The following is a 21426-nucleotide window of genomic DNA, read 5'->3' on the forward strand; positions in this document are numbered from 1 at the left end:
CTAGTGCTCAGTGCGCGGACTTCACATCAGGTGCCGCCCCTGCCTCCAGGTTAACTTGGTTCTGCAAATATTTACCATTGAGCTTACTGGAGTAAGGAAGGCGTCTGTGTCCCCCTCCTGCTTCCGACTTTCACTGAGTCACTGGAGGAAGAGCCAAGTATGCTACATGGCCCTATGGGAAGATTATATGTTAAGGAAATGGAGGTGGGGGAATAGCAATCTTAATTTTACCTTTGTGCATCATGATTAACTTTTGGCTACTTGATGTACTGTTTCTGTAACTGGGTAGGCAGTAGTACTGCTGAAAAGAATCTGAGGGTTATAATATATCACAAATGGAATACGAGTCATCAATGTGATGCAGCTGCAAAAAAGGCTAATGTCATTCTGGGGTGTATGAACAGGCACATCATACGTAAGACATGGGAGATAATTGTCCTGCTCTGCTTGGCACTGCTGAGGCCTAAGCTGGAGTACTGTATCTGGTTCTGGGTGCCATGCTATAAGAAAAATATGACCAACAGGAGAGAATTCAGAGGAGAGCACCAAAAATGATAAAAAGTTTAGAAAACCCGACCCCTGAGGAAAGGAAAACTGGGCATGCGATAAAAAGACAGAGGGAGGACATACGTCTTCAAATATGTTAAGTGGTGGTGTTAAAGAGGATGGTGATCGATTGTTCTCCATGTCCACTTAAAGGTAGGACAAGAGGTAATCGGCTTAATCTGCAGCAAGAGAGATTTAGATTAGATATCAGGAAAAACTTCCTTATTATAAAGATAGTTGAACAGGTTGTGGAATCCCTGTGTTTAGAGGCTTTAAAGAATAGGTTAGACTAACACCTATCAGGGATGGTCTAGCTATATTGGGCCCTGTCTCAGCACAGGGGGCTGGACTAGATGACCTCTTGAGGTCCCTTTCAGCCCTACATTTCTATGGTTCTGCATTATTTATTATTTGTATTACTGTAGCACATAGGAGCGCTTACAATATCCATGGTTCTTTGCTTCATTCACTGCCTATCTTAGCAGTTGTGCCTTATGAGAGCACACAAAGTATGAGATAATAGTATGTCAATATCTAAATGTTAGTTTAAATGCGATTTTAATCTCTATGCATGAGGAGGGCGACGTTAGTTTTGGCACTTCTTGACTTGAAAGCTGAACCCTATAGCCTGAACGAAGATTTTTTGAATAGCATTTCCTAGGTTTGCTGTAAAGGAAAATGATTCTGTTGTCCAGCACTGTTTGAGTAGGCCCTACTCGAATGCCTTGGTTTGGGCACGGTGTGCTACTGAAAGTGGGAGTTGCTGACAGGGGTGTGCTGAATGGGTGTTTGGGTCTAAGTAACCATAAAAATAAGCCTGGAATGAAAACTACCTGTGTGGCCGCACCCCCTGTTCTGTGGCATCTGCCTATGTTTGTAGGGATTGGGGGTGGTCAGGTTAGTCAGAAGCCTGGAACCGGGGGTCAGCGTTGGGTGCCGCGCCACAGGTCAAAGCCTGAGCGAGCGTCGGGAGTAGGATGTAGGAGGAGGGACCTGGAATAAGTCAGGCAAGAAGAAGGGGTCTGCAGTAGCAGCCAGCCAGGGATTCACCTAGTTGCTTGGACAACTTCCTGTGCCTTTTACTAGCTCAAGTAGTGTGACCCAGCCAATGGGTGAGGCTGGGTATCTCCCCCAGTCAGGAGCTTTGTGGGCAGGGCTCTTGGTGAAGGATCATAGGCCTAAAACTAAGGGTTCCCAGGCAGTGCTCAGAATGTCCTCCACCACGCACTTCACCCAAACCAGTGGAGAAGGGGGCTAGCGAAGCTCAAGCTCACAATGTGCTACAGTACCCAGCAATCAGCCTTGTGTTTAGTGCGTCTTTTAAAATAAATGTACTTTAACCTGACTGCTTTGTTACACCTTTTTCCCCTTTCGGGCTTTGCTCTGTTTTCTTTTTTTTCTCTCCCTACACCTTCTATGCGGTGTCTCTAATTCCCTACAAAGGATTCTCTAGCTCTTCTCTGGCTTTCTTCTCTCTCAGAATTTGTGTTGTATCTAACTCATTAGACAGATTCTCTCACACGTGGGACTTGAAAACTTTACCAGAGTCGAGAGTTAAATTTCCCCCTCCCTACCCCTAAAGAGCTCACCCTGTTGGGGATCCACCTTGAAAATCTGGCATCACAGTGGGAGCTACTGCGTGCTGAGCACCTTAAAAAAACCTGGCTCTTCTTGAGATCCCTATGTGGGAATGGAGCTGTCTTGAAATTCTGGCCCCTAATAGCCAGAGGAGTGAGGTCCAACTTTTTAAAGGTATTTCGGCTTCGCAGCGCTGAGTGTTGCAATGCCCAAGTCTCATCTCAAACCTTAATAGGATTAAGGCTCCTAAGTGCCTAAATCCCTCTGGAAATTGAGCCTTAGGATCTTAAATCTATTGAGTGTTGCAACGTTAAACAAAGAAACGCCAAAATATCTTTAGAAGGCTGGGCCCAAGCCTATTAGATCTGCATGAAAGCTGTTGCCCTGGATGATGATGCTTCGTTTGCATAAGAAACCCCAGATAATTGGATTCCTATCCAGAGGTGTCTCTGGATCCTAACTAAATACTCCGCATTTATTCGGCTAGGCAAAAGCTTATTTGAACAGTGAACCCCTATAGCTGCCAGAAGGGAAGTAGGAGCAGTTTCTCTGTTATGTCTTTATCACTCTGCCCAGCCTCTTCCCTAGGGCATAGACCCATTGTCTGTCTCTCTGCTTAGAACTTTACCGAACAGCTAGTTGCTGTAGGCTGCTTAAAGCTGTTAGAAGCAGTCTTTGCCCTCAAAATAACGTCTTACAAAGGCACTAGGGAGCCTTTCATTGCTACAAGGAGCCAGCATGGTGATTGTCCAGTTGTCTGTAGCTCTGCCCATTCATGCTTTCCAAATATTGTCTGACTTCCTTTCAGTTTAACTTTGGAATTTCTGAAGTTTCTACTCATTTGGGATTTTTGATGACTAACGTTCTTAGTTAGTCACTTAGTTCTTAGTGTGTCCCCCCCTTAACTCCAGCCTAGCAACTTCTTTTGTCTGGGAATTTAGAAAACTGTTTCTTAACTTCCTGTCTTTCGAGGTACTAAACTGATGGCTAACAGGATCACGCTTTGTGAGACCTCTTATCGTGCATGCCTGAGTGGTGGGACAAGAATGAGGAATCAGGAGTATGTAATGTAATCTTTTTTAAAATAGTTTTTTGTTAATACATATTGTTTTTGTTTGCAGTGCCTTACGGCGTGGGAGTCAATTATACCACTATTACAGGACAAACCAGAGACCAAATAAGAAGCTCCATAGCCCACAGACTTCTCTACACAAGTGCACAGTACCACTAAACAACCTACTGGGGCTGTATGATGCACTACTCTGAGAGCTACCTGAAAAGTGCCAGCTATGCCCAGTCTGGTACAGACCCATTGAAAAGCATTTGGACTTTTCCTCTGTGTTTAAACCGGTATGTTTCATCTTTTGAGTTACATTAATGGTTCTTTCTTCAGCCTGTGGAGTATTCTTGGGCTTGTAATGGAAATACACAGGGATCAAGTCGCTTCTTGATAAAGAAAACTTTACCTCTTTATTCCGGAAGAACTAATGAGTGGAATACTAAAAAGATGAAAATAAAACTCTAAACTGCAAGGTGCCAATATGACATCTTTATTACCATCCTCTTTGTTTGCTAAATAAGGGTTGATTCCCATGAAACAGAGCCCACCAACTCACCCTTCTTCTTTTGTGTGGGTGGTGGTGGTGGTGGGTTTTTTTTCCTTGCTGGAGAGGGAATGGCCAGAAGTGGACACTTACTACAATTTGTAAACTCCCTGGATTACGCAATTTTGGAGCTGGATCTTTGTGTGGGAGTTTGGGCTAGTCCTAGATTAGAACATACGGCCACTTCTGCAGAAAGCTCATGATGCAAACCTGAACTGTGGTTCCTGAGCGTGGCGAGCACTCTGTTCATATTGACTGTCCCATACTCCTTTGTTTACCTTTGGTGATATGAAGTAATGTAAATTGGCTGAAGCGCACATGTGACAGATTTGGGGATCAAAGGAGGACTGGCCTGGGGCCAGGGGGTGAGTGTATGCTGTAGCCTTACAAGTTGTCATGGGAACAAACACTAGTCTGTTAACATTTTATCCCCAAAGTGAGCACAGACAGTTCTGTGATAGGATTCTTTGATCCATGCTTTCACTTGTTTTCAGAACAATCTAAGATAGATCAGAATCCCTCTCAATCGCCCTCTGGCCTTAGGCATTTAAAACATGCCCATCATAGTAAGGATGGGTTCTTGCTTTTTTCCCTCTTTCTTTCACAGCAGCCAAACCCCCCAAAGTGTCAAGTGTTTGCTGACACCAGGTATCATTGTGCATGTGTGAAACTTGCTTTAAACATGTCAATGGCAGGTGGTAGAGAAATAATCTTTTCCCTGTTATGTACATTTAGTGGTCATGTTTGTCTCTATTGATCCTCATTGAAAGGTCCTCTTAAGAGTTGCCCTTTTTTAGCTATAAATCTATTTTCCTACCAGGTTTTGTCAACCTTCTAGTCTGCAGAATCTCTTTTCCTTTCCTTATCCAGTCTCTCCAGTTCATGGCCTTTTGTTGTTAGTGGCTTTAGTACCTTCCAAAGGCAGGAACACTGCCAAGACGGGTTACAGATACTTTGAATCTGTTAAATCTTCGTTTGCTGCTTGACCAGCTTGTTTCCTCCCATAGGAGCTCCAAGATTTAATTATTTTTGGCAAAACATAACTGTAATATTCAGGGTTCTAGGGTCAGCAAAGAGCCTTTTATGCTCTTATATCCCCTCATTTTCTGCCAGAGATATTGGAATGCTCCGTTGATCCCTGGCACCATTCTGGCAAGGAAGCCAAAGTTTAATTAAAAATAAATAAATTAAATTCTTATTTGTATCCCTTTTACAAAGACCATGCAAATTCCCTTTTAATTTGTGGATTGTCCCCAGTTAAAATAAATGCTATAAAATAGACCTGAAGTTTCTTCAGGTCTGCATTATCTCTGTTCAAACAACTATTACATAAAAGTTGTGGCTGTAAAATTATTAACATGGGGGGGATCACTGGGCATAACATTTGTCACGTTTAAGGCAGTTTTTCCTACTTGACCATATCATTTTCATTTGATGTAGTTTTGTGATTCTAAACCTGCAGTCCCAATTTGTCAGCATACATTTGCTTGGTGAAATCAGGGACCTTGCCTCAGGTGGGTGGTTGGTTGGTTGAAACTGCAGTATAGTAATAATATTCTGTTAGAACAGGGAGGGAAGACTTTAAGTAAGAAATGATTCTGTGTTTTTTTTCTCCCTTAAACCTTTGTCTATTCATCCTCTCTCCAATTGTTTGATATTAGGGTTTGATAATGAAGGCCTAGTTGATTTGCTGGGTTGTATGGGATAGGAGTTGTTCTGATTTGCAGTGTTATGCTTTTTGTCATTAATTCATATCATTTAGCAGATTAAAATGATTGATAACAAAAGGTTTCATGTGGTGAAACCAGAGAATTGTTTAACCCCTCCGCATACCATTTCTACCCTGCCAGATTGGTTAGGTTTTTGAACATAATTGGCTCTGAAACATCAGCATAAACCTAGGGTCAAGTAAACTTGTCTTCAGCTTCCCCAGTGAGCAGGAAAGACTGATTAGGGATTGAGAAATGACAGCTTTTTCTAGCCCTGTTCTCTCACAGAATGATCAGCTAAGCTGCATTTCTGCTGAGCATTTAAAAAAAAAAGAAAGGTACTTTTCCCCAAGAGAACATTTGAAAAATGTAGGGGCTCTGTTTAGAGGGAAGTGAATTTACTCTATTTCCTTTTTATTTTCCCCCTTCTTCTTCTGAGTTCCCATGTTCATGCCTTTTGCTCTCCAGGCTTAGTTAGAAAACTGAAGACCGGTCATCAGCTTGTAGTTCCAGGGTCTTGGTTCTTTAAGTACATTTGCCATTTCTCAGAAAATACATATTGTACAAGGTACTGTTAGCAAAGGACATTGCAACATCAGGTAAGGATTGTAGTGGGTAGCAGGGGAGCTTTTATAGCTTCACTTAAGGCATTTAAGTACGGTAACAATTTCACCTACTGCAAAGATGGTGGGGTGTCCGGCAACAGACACCTAATGTTTTACCTATATTTACACGTAATATTAACGTTCTGCTGCACTGTCTCTGGAGCCAGTTGATTTTTAAATTACTAATCAAGTGAATGAAGTGACTTCAGTCCTTGTTTGTTGTCAAGCAAACGCCTTTTGCGGGTAAGCCATTAGAACGCTGGCCCTTCCTCGACAACCAGCCAATGGCTAGGAATGGCTCGGAAGGGTTTACTGTAAGTACACATGTATCTGGAACCCTTTAAGGGGGAAGATAGGTGGACTGCAAGTTTGGGTCACAGATCAGAGGGTACAGACTCTAGATCATGTTGCAGGTTGGATGTTGCTCTAGTGTGAAGGCGACACTGCCGGCTGCTATGCTAAATAACATAAATCACGGTTTAAATTGGAAGCAAGCTTTTGAAATATGTTGGGAAAAGGGAGTTCTTACTTGTAACTGCAAGTCATACGAGTAGGATATTGTGTGATGGTTCCCTCTTAGACACAGCTAGCCTGTGATTGGGTCTGTCTTAACGAATCCTCACAGTATGAACCACTGTGTGAAAATGGTGGCGAGCCAGGTTTTGTTTCATAGTCTGAACAGAAGATTTTGTGCCGCATGTTAGTAGCACAGAGCAGACCAACTGACATGCAAACTGACAAGTGTTTTCAGGGCTGAATTCAGTTGTCACAAGTGACTTGTTCCTATTCATGCTGCATCAGATCCTGCCCCTTGAAATGCAGGTTTAAAATTCTCTTGCAGTTCATGGTGTATGTGTGGCTATCTATTAGAGCCCAAGTCTGGCAGAGTATAAATAGTCTCACTAATTTTTGTGACTGTAGAAAAGCAAGCCCTTCACAAATACTGAGCAGAAATCCATTGATAGAGTAACTTGGTTTCACTATATTTATTTCCTTTAATAGTTGTTTAAGCATCTTTCAGTATATCCCAATGGGCTTTTTTCTGTGTACACAGATTGATCTGGCTCAAATTGAGTGACTCCATATTGGTTAGAAACTCTGATCAACCCAAACTGCGGATACGCACTCCATGGAGCTGAACTTTCTGTGGCTTGGGCCCCATCTGCAGCTTTAAAGCGTATTATGTTTCCTTTTAACAAATCTTGCTCCACAGCTGCCCTGTGGTGCACACTGATCCAAGGCATGTGCAGTTTCTTGCTGTCTCTCCATTACTTCTGATAGGTGTGCAATTTGGAAAGTTGTAACTCTTGAAATGGCACCAGCACATCCAGGCAAGCACTGTTTAGCTCCAATTTTTATATATAATCTATCTATATATAATCTCTCATCAGGATTTTTACTTATGCAATAAACTTGGAAGACTTAAGAAAACAAAAAATGATGGCCTTCTCAAGTAATCATTTAAAATGAAAGTTCTCCAGGTCTGTTCCATTTCATAAAGCAGTCAGGTCTTTCCTTAACTACTGGTAGTTTACCAGAGGGTAAATTGTGGTATGTTTATACTTAACACCAAAATGACTGCGTCAAGGAACTTATCACAAAATGTGATGGTTATAGAGGGAGGAGAAGAGGTGGAAAGAAGAAAGAAAACTAGGAAAAGCTCAGCAAGGGTTTAAGTTGTGTGAATGTGCAGTTTATCCATCAATGAGTTAATGCACTGGCCTTTCACCTCTGGAAATATGGCTTCAGTGCCAAGTGCAACTTGATGGCCTCCATCGCAAACCTTTGTCTGCATCACTAAAGCACTGCAGCACATCGGCATAAATGGAAGGCCTTGACCTAGGGAGGGTCTACAGGTAGAACTGGTGGTGGTGTCGAGGGAGCTTTGTGGTGATGCTTTTGCGTAGCCTGTCCACACTTACATACTTGTTTCGGCCTTGGTTCTGCAAATACTTACGTATGTGAAGGGTTCCGTTCAATTCAGTGGGACTATTTGTGTATGTTTGCAGGATTGGGGCCTTAATCCAATTTACCCATTAAACTCAAGAAATGATGCAAAATTAAAAGAAAATGTGCTTCAGACTATTAAATGGAAACTTTGTCTTCAATGCGTGGTGCTTTTGACCCAGTGTTGGTGTGCGCAGAACTGTGGGCACAAATTCCGAGTTTTATTTAACAAGCTGTTTGATGTTCAGCTGCCTTAAACACTACAGGGTAGGGAGACAGTCATCTTCCTTTTCGGTTTTAACCAGCTTTTTTTTACGATAAACAATTGAAGGTCATTCAAGAAGGGAAATAACTGGGGGGTTTTTTTGTTCGTGTTTTTGTTTGTTTTTTTTTCAGGAGAAAAATTACTAGTATTTGCCATATACATTTCTGATATGAAACTGGGCACCTCCAGAATATGGGATATATGAAGGTTTGAATAAATATTGATATTTTAAATGTATTTTTGTCACTTTTAAAAAAAATTTTGGTTGGAAGGAATAATAGATCATTATTGATAAACACCTGCTCGACACTACAGTCTTGGCAGGAGGTATTTGATATATAGAAATAGTCACAATTAACAGTATTAGTTTAGGGTTTAGGCAGAAAGTGCTTATCAAAATCGTAGCCTTTTGAATAACTCCTTCTTACACTATAACACCAAAAAATATAAAAATCAAGCGTGCTTGCGTCCTCCTGGACCTGGATAGCTAAGGCCCTAATCCTACATTCAGTGGTACAGTGAGACACTTAGGTCAATAGAGACAAGGTTCTATCTACACAGATTGCAGGATTTGAGCCAGTCACCCACACAGCATACAACTAGATGATGCTGGGTTTTGTTATGCAACCGTGAACGATCTACAGTATTTCATCTCTTTTGTGGGTGGAGATTGGACAATGTTGTCCTGTTCATACTACTTCCTATGTGCCTGCACTCATGGCTCCCTTTAACATTCGGGGAGTTTATGCCATGAGGCAAGTCGATGTTGCCATGAAATTTAACTTCTGCCAGCACATTTTTAGGAATTCATCCCTTTTGTTGCTCCGCGTGTGACACCATGAATGCCTAGGTGCCCAACCAGTTTACTGTATTTTTGACTTTTTGTAAAAACAATTACAGAAACTCTTGTTTTTTCATACCCTGGTCACCCTCACATCACCTCCCATACCAGGATAAACCAAAATGAAAGCTGTGAAGACTTGTCCTTGTGTGTGAATTAGCTAGGGGATGATGTACAGATTGGAGAGGTTTTTGTTTCCTACACTCAACCAAATTTAACACTCTTTTGCTTTTCTTGTTAAAGTCACAGGATATAAAATGTCTTTGATTTCAGGTGCTGGCATGTTTCTGTTCCTTTTCATTTAGCTCTGTATAAACATACTCTGTGCATTGTTACTATGGAATTAGTATTGATAAAAACACTTTGAGGTAAACTATTTGTAATGCTTGATAATTATTAGTGTGTACATTTTTTTTAAAGACACTGTTTCTTTACCTCAATTAATTTAAAGGAATGGACCAATCAATGTATTAAAGGATGATTTCTTTACCTAATAGTTTCTTTTTGTGTAGTCTTTACCACATCTACAGTATGATGTATGCACTTGCACTTATTTTGCTCAACTGTTTACTGCCCTGTCTTTCTCTATGATGGTGAAACTTGTGCTTTTAATATTCCCTCTTCCTGGGCAGGGGTGAGATTTCACCTATGCTATACAAATGTGATAACTCAGTTGTTTACATCTACTTCCTTGTAGTACCCCTCACCAGAGTGTGAGCACCTCACGTACACCTTTATCCTTGCAATATCACTCTGCCTTGGTTTCCCATTTATAAAATGGGGAGAATGAGATGTTCTCTCTGTAGGGGAGTGATTTGTGCAAGGTCACACAGAGCCAGGACTTGACCCTAGAGCTCCTACAACCTAGTCCAGCATCTTGACTGCATAACCAACCTTTCCTTATGAGGACACAGTTAAGGAGCCTCAGCATAGTGCAAATAAAGCAAACAGCAGGACATCGTATTTAAAGCAAATGTACTTGCTACTCTGCTTACACAAGGTGCTGAATCTTAATCCTCATGTTGCTGGGGCTTTCTAGGGTCGAGTTCACACAACTGCCTCATGATGGTCTCACTGCTTCATGGCAGGGTCACTTTGAATAGTACCCCTCCCCACCCCCCTTAGACTGCATGGATATGTTGGCACAGTGCTGTTGGAGAGAGCATCTAACACCAGGCCCACCAAACCAAGGCATTTAGCACATATACCTGTTCAGTAATTCTTTCTTGATGCATTGATTTACAACTTATTTACACATGGGGGGGAAGTGAGTTTAATTGCTACATATGGGGATTTCTGGGGTCCTCGTGCCTTTCAGAAATAGTTTAACACCGTTAATAGTCAGTGGCTCCTGATGAAGTAACAACTTCAGTTTTGCATCCACTACTAATTGTACCTACAGTACGCTCTAAAAGAGTGTCATGCATGAGCTCTGCTCCCGCTTCATTGCAGGTTCAGAACCTGTCCCTGATGGTCTGACTATGATCTAGCTTACGAAAAGTGTTGTGGTTTCTCAAGCTGATCAATTGGTTTACAGCTGGGGGGGCGGAGAGGGAAAGAGAAGGGGTAGGCTGTTCTACAAATAAGACAGTTCAGGCCCTGAAAAGCTTGCAATCATCTCTAGAGTGACAAAACAAAGGATCGAGCGCTGTATCTTCCCCTCAGGTCGGTATCACTCTGAAAAGGGGCTTCCTTCTATAAAGGAGCTTGCCCCTTTTTGAATCCCGTGTCTCTTTCTATGCCTTCACCACCCTCTAATTTAATCTGCCAGGGGAGGGTAAGGGAAATTTTTAGGTTTCTGTATTCTGACAAACCTAATCCTCCCCTCCAGGACTGACTGGTAGCAAGTCTCCCTCCCTCTTGCCTGTCCATAAATTCCTCCAGGCAGTGCTGCTGAATGGAGGTGTTTATCTCAGCAGGGGGTTGTATCTACAGCCGTTTTTCTATGGCCAGACAGAGCTCTTGCTCCAAATGTTATTGCCACACTAAAGTTGGTGTGTGTGGGGTTTTTTTGTTTTGTTTTTTTGGAGCAGCCAAGATGGTGTCATCCCTGCCACTGGCATAAATTTGAAATCAAATGCTGCTGGCCTGACTCCAGCAAAGATGGTCTACCACTTCTGTACCCCAGAAGCAGCACTGCGAGTGCCTCTCCCCTTGGGTGAGGGAGGTGGTGTGCTTACTGGCCTCTGCCAGTTGGCTACTCATGAGAGCAGTCCATGGCATGGATACCTGGCTGCTGTCACCTAAGCCAACGGGTTTACTTTCAGCCTAAAACTAGCATGGCAGACCCAAAGAGCTGTCTTCCATCATCCGTTCTCTTGAGCTCTCTAGTACAGTAGGGTGCTCTAACCTGCAATAACTCCCAGAGCTAAAACTTGCAACGGCATGCCCTCAGGCCGCAAGGATTTCAAGGGAGCCAGACGGTGAGCGTTGCTTGCAGGCCACGATGCTGTAGAAAATAAAACGTGAATGAGAAAGTGAAGAACTGCTCAGAAGCTTTGATGGGTTCTGGTATCACTGTTCTAGTAGGAATTTGGCATAACAGGGGGAGTGTGTTTCAGGTTGTTGACCATTGTGTCTGGTTTCTCCCATTGTACAGTCACTTTTATACTTGCTGGCCGTGCACTGGATAGCTTACATAGTGCTGTTAACTGCCACCAGGAGGAGCCTTGCACATGTAACAGCTTTCATAGAATCTCAGGGTTGGAAGGGACCTCAGGAGGTCATCTAGTCCAAGCCCCTGCTCAAAGCAGGACCAATCCCCAATGTTTGGCTCAGATCCCTAAATGGCCCCCCCCTCAAGGATTGAACTCACAACCCTGGGTTTAGCAGGCCAGTGCTCAAACCACTGTGCTATCCCTCCCCCCAGTAATCAGTGGTGTGCACTTAAACTAGTTGGTAATTGTGCACTGACCTTGTAGAAAGGATGGGACAAGTACCAGCTCCGTAAGTGGCTCATACAGGAGAACAGATAGGTGAAGGTTGCATCTCACTCTAAAGACCCAGTACTCACAGGTGGTGGTAGTAGCAGAATTCAATTGTAGGATTCGATGAGCCCCTAGCCATGACAGCTGTATGGGCATCCTTCCCTAAGGATTCTCTCTAGGGTTCAGAACTGCAGTTTCCAATTTATTTATTGCAGTTGATTAACTCATTGGTGTTTAGTTGTAGAGAGGCCACTATTTGACACAATGTCCCAGGAGGTACATGGTCGCAGGTGGCCCGTGAAGTGACCTCACCTGAGACCAGACTGCTAGCTACTGTGAAAGATGTAGACAAGCAAAGCCAGGGCTTTCTGTCTGCGAGCTGCCTTGTGTTGAATGCTAACACCCTATTCCAGTCAACACAATTCCACGTGCAATGCTGCTATGGTGCTAAATACATTGTAACTTCTTGCATGCTGTAACTACACCAACAGGTGTATAATAGGGCTGCTGGGCTGAGTGTGAGAAGGCACAGAATGGTTAGGTGGCTATTCCTGTCTCCCTGTTCCCCTTCCTCTGCACGAAGGGGTGGTATCCAGAGGAAATGCCACATTTTGCTCTTACAAACAGGTTTAGATTGGCTTCCATTTAAGAAGAATTTATTTTAGTCTCCCCACCCCCCAAATGCTTCTGCCATTAGCACTGCGTAACTATGAACTGGGGGGGGGGGGAGGGTAGGACTAGACGGATGTGCCGTATATTGCTTTTAATGGAGGGAGTGTTTGCTGCTTTGAGATGTAAAGATGGCCAAAATGTTTTTTCTTTTTGTCCGCTTGTGATCTTTGTAATATCAAATCTGGTCTTGCTGGAGGACTTCCTGGGACTCTGGAGGGATATCAGCTTATATTGTTTACCTGCAGGAGTGGGAGTGTTAAGACATCACTTCTCCACCAAGTCAGTCACAGGTATTAAGTGTGTTAAACGAAGTATAAAACGTGCTGACTAGAAATCCTTCCTCTCTCTGTTTTCATTCCTTTGCACATGTTGCTAGTTTCACTAGCTGTCCACTCACCATAAACGCTAGCCAGGAACTCTCCACTGCCTTTTTTTTTTTAAGGGACAAGTCATCTCAGGCTGCCTCTGTTTTTAGACATGTAATCTGTTCTTAACTTGATTATACACCAGTCTGATTTTTTCCCCTTCCCTCCTTTTTGCGAGTACTTAAGGGGGGGGGGAATCCCTTAAACAAGATCCTTCCCCCTCCTTACCTGATGGGGATGATGCTTAGGCAGCCAGCGACACAAGACAAAATGAAACAGAACCCGCTGAACCAGTCCAGTGTATGTTGATAGATCTTGTTGTAGGCTGTGGATGTAGCTACCCCCGTGATCACTAAAGACAGCTGCAGCAAGACAAACACCTTACCTGTAAACAAGCCAATAAATAGTTACTCTTAGCCAGAGCCTCAACGAAAGAAGGAAAACCACTCTATGTGGAGTCAACGTGGACAGAAAGCCACAGCCGTGTTTAGATTCAGGCCCTTTGACACATAATAAATGTCATTTTGGATAACATGGAACCTGTAGACAAGACCACCCTTGTGCCAGAACTACTGGTCTTAAGACAGATGGCATTTGTATGACAGATGTATTTGCTGTTCACGCGAACAGATGGCATTCCCATTAAAGAAAGCGCTCACACACACACCAATGGCACCTACTTAAAGGAGTTTTTGGTGGCTCCTTAGCAGAGGTGGTCCACAACTACAGGGGACCACCTCTGCTAAGGAGCCACCAAAAACTCCTTTAAGTAGGTGCCATTGGTGTGTGTGTGTGAGCGCTTTCTTTAATGGGAATGCCATCTGTTCGCGTGAACAGCAAATACATCTTTATAACTGGAGATGGGGCCTGAAGCAAAACCTCAGCACCACATGCTCCTGGATCTTGAAACAGTTTAATTTTGGTTGCATTTAGCTGCTAGGACTTTTCCTTAGGCATTCACTCAGTCCTCCCACAGCTGCCTACCCCATTAGGATAAGATCTGGATATAGCGATTTGGATCTCTCTCTAACTACCCACCATTTTTGTGCAGGATCAAACAGGAGAAGAAAATGTTGTGGAGAAAAAACCAGGTAACTGATTAAAGCATTATTATGCAGGTCAAACTTCTGAAACATGCTACCACAGTGCCAAAAGGGGACACTAATCCTAGGAAAGGATTAACGTGATTACAATCAGAAGGCTGCTTGGGAAGATGTGGTGATGTGCTATTCAAACTCATCCTAGTTCAGCTGATTGTTTCTGCATTGTCAGTTCAGGGTTGATATTTTAAATCCTCATCACTAGGTTTCAGAGGCAACAGCCTATTATGATGAATAGGGTACACATATTTGCCTTAGAGCCATGGTTTCACTGTGGCTTGGCTGTAGATGCTGTAAGACAATATTTCACTATTTCACATGTGGAAGCTTTTATCTTGAGGACTGTGAGGGTGAGAAACGTAACTATTTTAAATGGAAAGCTTAAATTCTGCAACAGCTAACAGGGTCCCAGCCATGAAGTCCTACTATGTGACGCCATTGTTTTAGCTTCTGCTGACTATGATGGAGGACAAAGACTGATGTGATAACGCTGATCTCCATCCTTCAGAGAGCTGGCCACAGTTTGTGTTAAGGATCCATTTACAAATGGACATTTTAATAAATGGTGAATTGTTAGCATCTAACATCTGCTTGTAACAAGGGTTTCATCACTCTACTGCACATATTACTCCTGTCTGGAATATGCAAATAATATCTATTTATTAGCCCTTTATAAATGGAACCTGAATCTAGCATGACCATTTAGCTTTGTCCAGGGCTGTGATTGGGGCCTGGTCTACCCAGCTCCGATTTCAGCCACTGGTGTGCTGATGTGGCTACAAACTTCTAGTATAGACAGGCAAAACTTCTGAAAGGAGAAGCAGCCCCGCTCTTGCGAACTGCAGTGTACCCTTGCGGCTCTGTGTACATGGGGGGAAAAAAGGGTGAGTTAGCTTGAGTGGAACCCCTCCTTTTAGGCCGGTTTGGGCACAGTTCAGCACCTTTCAGATCTCACAATGCAACCAGCTCAGACAAGCGCAAAGGTATTCAATTGTTTCTACACAGCTGGAGTGGGGGAGGTTCAATTAAGTTAAAGTATCTGTTCAAAAGGCAACCCCCTGCTTTTTGCCACTGGAGATGGTCTAGGCATTTGCAGTAATGGGACAAGCTGTACCAGTGGCTTGTCACCAATGGCTGAAACAGGGGGCCTAGGGCTAAAGGGATGAGGGCCGACCTATCTAAACGTCCCTGTGCTAAGTAACTCTGAGAACTCTGGACTCCGGGGAGGGCAGTGCAGGTAGAGAGGTATTGATGCTTTGCTCCAACTTTGCAGTAGGAGAAGGCATTATTGTAGGCAGTTATGCCACAGCTCAACTTCACGGCCCTACCGGATGAACAGAGGGGAAGCAATTTGACCACAGAGTAATGTCCCAAAACCTGTGCTAAAGACCTGGGGTTGGGGCGAAGACTGGCTAAACACTGAGGGGGAACCGGGACCGGCTCGTCCTAACTCTCCAAATGGTTTTCCCCAGTTCTAATTATGATTTTATGAAGCAGAATACAGATGGCAGCACTTGAAACTTAACCTGCTCTTCCACCCTACAGTGAATGAGAGCAATAGCCATCATTAGGTTTCTGTCCCATTTCCCGCCACCCGCCGCACACACACACAAATCTTGTTACTCACCATAGGACGATCCTTGTACATGTTTGGATAACAGAGATCTGATGGTTGGTAAGGGGATGAGAGCAAACAGCATTATGGCCCGAGCTGTAACACAAATAAATGGGTAGCTTTCATCAGTACCTGCTGGCAAAACGTCAGCTTAGTGCCCCTTAGGGCAAGACCATAAATTGCAGATCAGGGCTGGGGCGGTGTTGAGCAAATCACAGGCAACAGCTGTGGATTGTAGGATTCACTGTGTGATGTGGGCAATGTGGTTCTGTCAGTCCCTCTACAGTATTAAAAACTAATCCTCGTATTTAGGCAGGTCATTGTCCCCTTCTAGTGGGTGGTCCACGTGAGTGGAGGGGGGGTCTACCTGTCAGCAAAGAGGGTTACTCCTCTAGAGGTCGATCAGCAGGGCTCATGCTCTTAGGGTCCTAGCTTCATGCACAGGCAGGATGATTGTGTTATCTAGGAAAGTGATGGCTCTGCTATTGGTTGGGCCTTAGATCTGAAGCTCTTTGGGGCACGGCCTGTCTTTTTGTTCTGTTTGTACAGCACCGAGCACAACAGGGTCCCGGTCCATGTGACTGGGGCTCCCAGGTGCTACTGCAATACAAGTATTAAATAACATCTTACAAACAATGCAGGATTACAGGTTGGTGATGGAAGCTATTTAACCAAGTATGCTTTTTCCTACCCCATTTCCCTGAAACCTTGTTCCTCCAACATGTCTCTCTGTTGAATAAGCAAAGCTGTTAGAAAGTCCATTCCCCTGTTGTTTCTTTACTATTCCACCTTGTCTCCAGACAGAATAATTTTCAGTGGACTTTCAGCTTCCATTCATACAGGGTATACCAGCATCACACAGACCTTATTTTTGTTTTGCTCTCCCTTAGCACTGTGTCCCTGTCAGTCTTTCAGCAAGGAGATCTTAAGCTGAATGGTATAGGCCTCTTTCTCTCTACATTTACTAAACATTCATCTTGCAGCTGCTCACTGCCACAAACAAGGATACAGTTTTTATGCTGCAGTAACTGCTTCCTACCGCCAAACTTGGCTCCTGAGAGAGTCAGGAGGCCTATCCCTGTCTACCCCTTGTCCATTTATGCCTGTGACCCACTAACCCCCTCTTTTTGTCCTATGACTGCAGCAGTGTTAATGGGCTTCTCTACATGGAATGGTCCCTTCCAAGATGTGCTAACTACTTAATGCTGAACAAGCTGTTCCACCTGGCATTTTTGCGATGACTTCTGGCAATGCCTTTCCCAGCCCCGAAGAAGAGCTCTGCCTGGCTCGCAAGCTTGTCTCCCTCACCAACAGAAGTGGGTGAAATAAAAAATCATTCCTCACCCACCTTGTCCACGTCTGTACGTACAGCGCTGCAGCAGCGCAAATGTGCCTCTGCAGTGTGCGGGGTGAAGATGCTCTAGAGATGGGAGCGAGCTCTGCCATCGGCATAAAGACAACACCTCTGTGAGTGACATAAACTAAGTCAACAGGAGAGGCTCTCCTGCCAAAATAGCACTGCGCACATGAACGCTTATGTCGCTCGGGGGGAGGGTGGGGGTGGAATATCTCCCCCCCCTCCCTCCCAAGCCAAGCAACATATATTTTGCCAACATAGCCTGTAGTGTAGACAAGGTCTTACTTAAAGTTCAGGATTTTGGATACGTACTGCTAAGTTTTTAAACTGCTACAGTGGCTCTAGCTGACAATTAACAATGCTTGACAATTAGGCTTCCCACCAACCATAGCTATGCCTTACTGTGAAACAACAAGGAAACTTTGTCCAATCAGCTCCAGTCCATAGGATGCCTCCATTTCATCTTTGCCAAGGTAACCCAAACTTTCTTCCTTCTCATCCACAGGCCTTTCCTTACAAGGAGAAATATTACCCATAATGAAGACAGACACTTGTTTGACTAGTATTAATAGCTGAAAAGGGTTTTTTCTCCTATGCAAAGCTGCCTTTCATCAGCTTAGATCTGGGATATGACCTAGTGAAAAATTACCAGCACTAACTAGTCTTTAAAACAAATGATTTTATAAAAAAAAAAACCAAATCCCTCCCAAGCCAACATGTGACATCAAGTTTATTACTGTTAATCCAGCAAAGACAGGGGAAAAGATGGGGGCTGGAGGGGACAGCTAAGGGCCCACACATTTAGGTAAAATTCACAGCTGATCAGAATTTTGCACCTTGGGCTCAAAGTGGCTGCTGGTGTAGTGGGTTAGTGAACTCACGCAGGCCCCTTGCTGCCATCTCAGGAGGAGCAGAGTGGGGAGTCATGGGTCTGCTCTTTATGGCCTTTCTGCCACCCCCGGGGAAGTAGGGACAACCCTGTAACCAGACAGCAAAGATGAGGTATGTGTGAGGGAGGACACAGGAGGAGGAAATTGCTTCTTACACTGTCACCATGTTGACCTCTTAAACTTTAAACCCTGATGTAATAGGAGAATTTTGTGTGGGTGAATAATTTACTGTGGCTAGAAGAGTCTCTTTGGAAAGTGTGTCTCTCCCACAGTGTTTCCTGGTCTGAGGTTTTCATTGACGTGAACAGCAAAGAGCTTTATACTGCTGCTGAAGCACAGCTCTTGCACATCTCCCTTTTCTCCGCCTGCCTGCCGCCTAGCATACATGGGGATCAGTCATTCTCCCTTGCAGTGGCTGTGACCAATCATGTCACAGTTCAACTCACCAATGTAGAACAGGAATGTCTGTCGCACAAAGGCCATGATGAGAATGCCAATGCTGAAGGACAGTATCCCAATGATGATCATAGTCGTGTCCCTTAAATACTTGGAGAACACAAAAACCCCCAGGAAACTGGTAATAAAGATCATGTAGCCAGCAGCATTGCCATAGCCAATCTCCACTGGGCCCCAGCTCAAAGGTTTCTTAAGCAAAAACAGCGGAAGCACATCCATGGCTCCCACAACTGCTAGGTCATACAAGACTGCCCCGATGAAGAGCATTGCAATGATGAGTTTTGATGGTGCCAGGGGGCTGCGCCCCTCGTTCTCACAGGAACCTGAATTCCCTGCAGTTCCTTCATCCTCTGGTAGCTGGCTGTCAGGCTGATCTATGTCCTTGGGTTTGCTGTGAGCTAGGGAAGCTGGGCAGGTGCCTTCAGGCATAGGGACTTTCAGAACAAAGACGCTGTAGAAGAAGCAGAAGGCATAGCAGGCAATGCTGCAGGCCACTAGCACGGTGCCCTGTTGATAACTTATGTGGGAATGGACAAAGATGTGCCCAGACGCTATGCTTCCCAAGAAGCCCGCCATCCCATAGGTCAGCTCGATAACAATCAGCCGCAGAGACCTCCTGTGCTCGGAGGAGCCCAGAGACCCCAGAGCCATGACGCCAGCCCAGTAGGTGGTGAAACCTCCCGTCAGACCGTTTAAGGCCGCCGCCCCATACAACACCTCAATAGGCCACTCCAGCAGGATTAAGAGGAGCAGGAGGGACCTGGAGACTAGATAGCCGAGGAGAGGTAAGCAAATGGTGAGCTTCCTGTTCTTCTTGTCGCCAAGCTTTGTCAGGCCGTAGGCCGTCAACAAGGGGCTCAGGCCCAGAATCAAGTTGTAGATGATGTAGAAGTCAGAGACAGCTTTCTGCTGTAGATCCTCAAGCATGTGCGCCGGGGAGGTTGAGCTGGTCCAGTTGTAGTAGTTCTTCACCACTAGCAGCAGCCCTGTGTCGTAAAAGGAGCTGGCTACCTGGGCACCAGCTACCACGGGCTCAATCCAGGTCCTCACCGCCATCCCTCCGACCATGATGGCTGCTGCTGAACCTTTCCTTGGGGCTACTGGCAAGGAGGTGGGTGGGGAAGGAAGAGCGGCAGGGAGGTGTGCTGGAGACAGCAGGTTCAGAAGTTCTGGTGTTAAAACCGAAAGTCACTAACGTCTGCAAGTTAGCACAGAAACAGAGTTGTGTGAGAGCAACGCTGGCTGCACCTCCCCTCCAGCCACACACAGCCCCGTGCAGTGGCTGAGACTGCTCTCAATCCTGCCTGTGCCAGGGACGCTTTTGCGAGCCTGGAGCCCGCCCTCCACTCTCTTCCTGGCATGCATTCAGAAAGGTCACAGGGCCCTGGCTTGGGGAATTTCTGTCTCACTTGGGGAAGTGACTGTCCCCTGGTTGTGGCTTATGTTTCACCACCCCTGAGCTGAGGCGTGCAAAAGGAATCACAGCAAAGCAGTGGCAACATCTACCTATGGGGTGGGGGTGGGGGAAGGGTGGAGAGGGCTGAGGTCACTGGACAGTAGCCCTCCTTCCCCCCCACCCATCTTCACCCACCCCATGTTTGTTGCTGGTGGCTTTTGAACCTGTTTACCCTGTTCCTTGCCCCCCCACCCCAAAACCTTTTCAACAATTTGAACAGCAAATTGTAGCAGGAAATTCAAACAAAAACAAGGCTGTTGCACTGACCTGTCTCCACAGCCACTCCTGTGTGCATTCAGCCTCACTGTGCTTCTCAAATGAGGGCAATCCTGACGGGCTCTCTTGGCTTACGCACACAGCAGAGTCTAGAAATATTCCCTTCCCACACTAGCTGAGTAACCAGTGAGCTAAGGAGTTAGTAGCTGTGGTGAGTAACAGGCCACATACTGGAAAATGTGTGGCAACACCACCCCCTTAGCCTGGGCTCTCCTGAGGGCCGAGACACCGGGAACAGCAAGGCAACTGGAAAAGGGAGGCTGACTAGCAGGATATATACTGTGACCATGTGTGCTTTCGCAAGATCCTCTTGCCCAACCCATCTCCCAAAGCAGCCTCTTCCCATCAAATCACCCCACCATGAGGGACACCCTTGCTCCGTTCCTGCTGCTGGGGAAAAAGAACTGATGCCATCTCCATGTCTCACCCCCTCTTTTCTTTGCCCTGAGGCGTCGGGTCCTGCCTAGGGCCCCCCCTGGAAGAAAGTAGCTAATGTTTGGTGTCCAGCCATCTCCAACACAATGGAACTATCAAGTCCCTAATTTTTTTTAAAGATAGAACCGGCTAACCTCAACAGCCATGACTGAGCACCCCACCAATATCGGGGTGGGGGAGGAAACAGGGAGGGACAGAAGAAGAAATAAAATCTGTGACTAACCTAGGCCTGGCCCTTGAGGGGAGGGGAATTGGGCAGTGGGGGGTATTTTATACAGTTTTGTTCAATAGATTAACCCCCTTGGGGATTTTTCAGTTGCATCCTTCTACATACATTTGCATCCAATGCAAAAGAGCAGCAAAATACCCAGGGACTGATTGGCCAGTGATTTCACTATTTGTTTTGTTGCACTAAGGCTGCTCGGGTGGGGGTTGAAGTGTTGTGTTTGCTTTGTATAAACCAGGATCTCTTCTCTCCTCCATCTCTAGGATTTCCAATGTCTGAGAAACAAAAGTAGGTGAAATACACCCAGAAATAGCTGCAAGGACAGGCCCAGGGGCATCTCTATACCCAAATGACAGATGGTCAGGTGTGAGAACAACCTTAAAGTAGCAGTAGGAAGGTAAGCAAAGGCAGAAAACTTGGTTAGCATGGACTATGCCCTGCAAATCTTTCTCGTGGCTTTGCTATGTAATGCAACTATCCCAGAATCATGCTGATGCAGGGACAGACTCTGATCTCTAAACTTCAGTGTTGTTACTTGAGATCATGGGCACCATGT

General features: G+C 44.9%; 2 protein-coding genes across 6 annotated transcripts in view; one reads left to right on the top strand and one right to left on the bottom strand.

Moving 5' to 3' along the window:
- SNX30 (sorting nexin family member 30) overlaps positions 1–9589 on the top strand; it is a 67345-nt gene extending 57756 nt beyond the window's left edge. For 2 of the 3 annotated variants that reach the window (XM_073345668.1, XM_073345667.1), the window contains one exon: positions 3246–9589. In XM_073345668.1, coding sequence (XP_073201769.1) covers positions 3246–3305 — 60 coding nt within the window. In that variant the 3' untranslated portion in view covers positions 3306–9589. The remainder of the gene's footprint in view (positions 1–3245) is intronic. The other variant, XR_012159133.1, reaches the window with a different exon arrangement.
- On the bottom strand, positions 8579–20262 carry SLC46A2 (solute carrier family 46 member 2). Of its 3 annotated transcripts, XM_073345664.1 has the most exons (5): positions 20201–20262; positions 18468–19675; positions 15787–15870; positions 13288–13444; positions 8579–11544 (listed from the first exon to the last, which is right to left on the bottom strand). In XM_073345664.1, the coding sequence occupies exons 2-5, from the start codon at positions 19543–19545 to the stop codon at positions 11487–11489; spliced, it is 1377 nt and encodes a 458-aa protein (XP_073201765.1). In that variant the 5' UTR covers positions 19546–19675; positions 20201–20262; the 3' UTR covers positions 8579–11486. The 3 variants fall into 3 exon arrangements, with proteins under 3 accessions (XP_073201765.1, XP_073201766.1, XP_073201767.1); XM_073345665.1 differs by lacking the exon at positions 20201–20262 and having other exon boundaries at positions 18468–19742; XM_073345666.1 differs by lacking the exons at positions 8579–11544; positions 13288–13444 and having other exon boundaries at positions 15707–15870.
- Positions 20263–21426: the final 1164 nt, after the last annotated feature.

This window comes from Lepidochelys kempii, chromosome 5 (genome assembly GCF_965140265.1).
Source record: "Lepidochelys kempii isolate rLepKem1 chromosome 5, rLepKem1.hap2, whole genome shotgun sequence".
In the NCBI taxonomy this organism is placed as follows: Eukaryota; Metazoa; Chordata; order Testudines; family Cheloniidae; genus Lepidochelys; species Lepidochelys kempii.

What these genes read in the sequence shown, in the direction of transcription:
- SLC46A2 (XM_073345664.1), bottom strand. Translation starts at nt 19,545, where the DNA reads ATGGTCGGAGGGATGGCGGTGAGGACCTGGATTGAGCCCGTGGTAGCT. An exon ending in GACATTCCTGTTCTACATTG is followed by an intron (nt 15,871 to 18,467) that starts GTGAGTTGAACT and finishes TTTGTGTTACAG; the next exon opens with CTCGGGCCATAATGCTGTTT. An exon ending in TGTACAAGGATCGTCCTATG is followed by an intron (nt 13,445 to 15,786) that starts GTGAGTAACAAG and finishes GCTTGTTTACAG; the next exon opens with GTAAGGTGTTTGTCTTGCTG.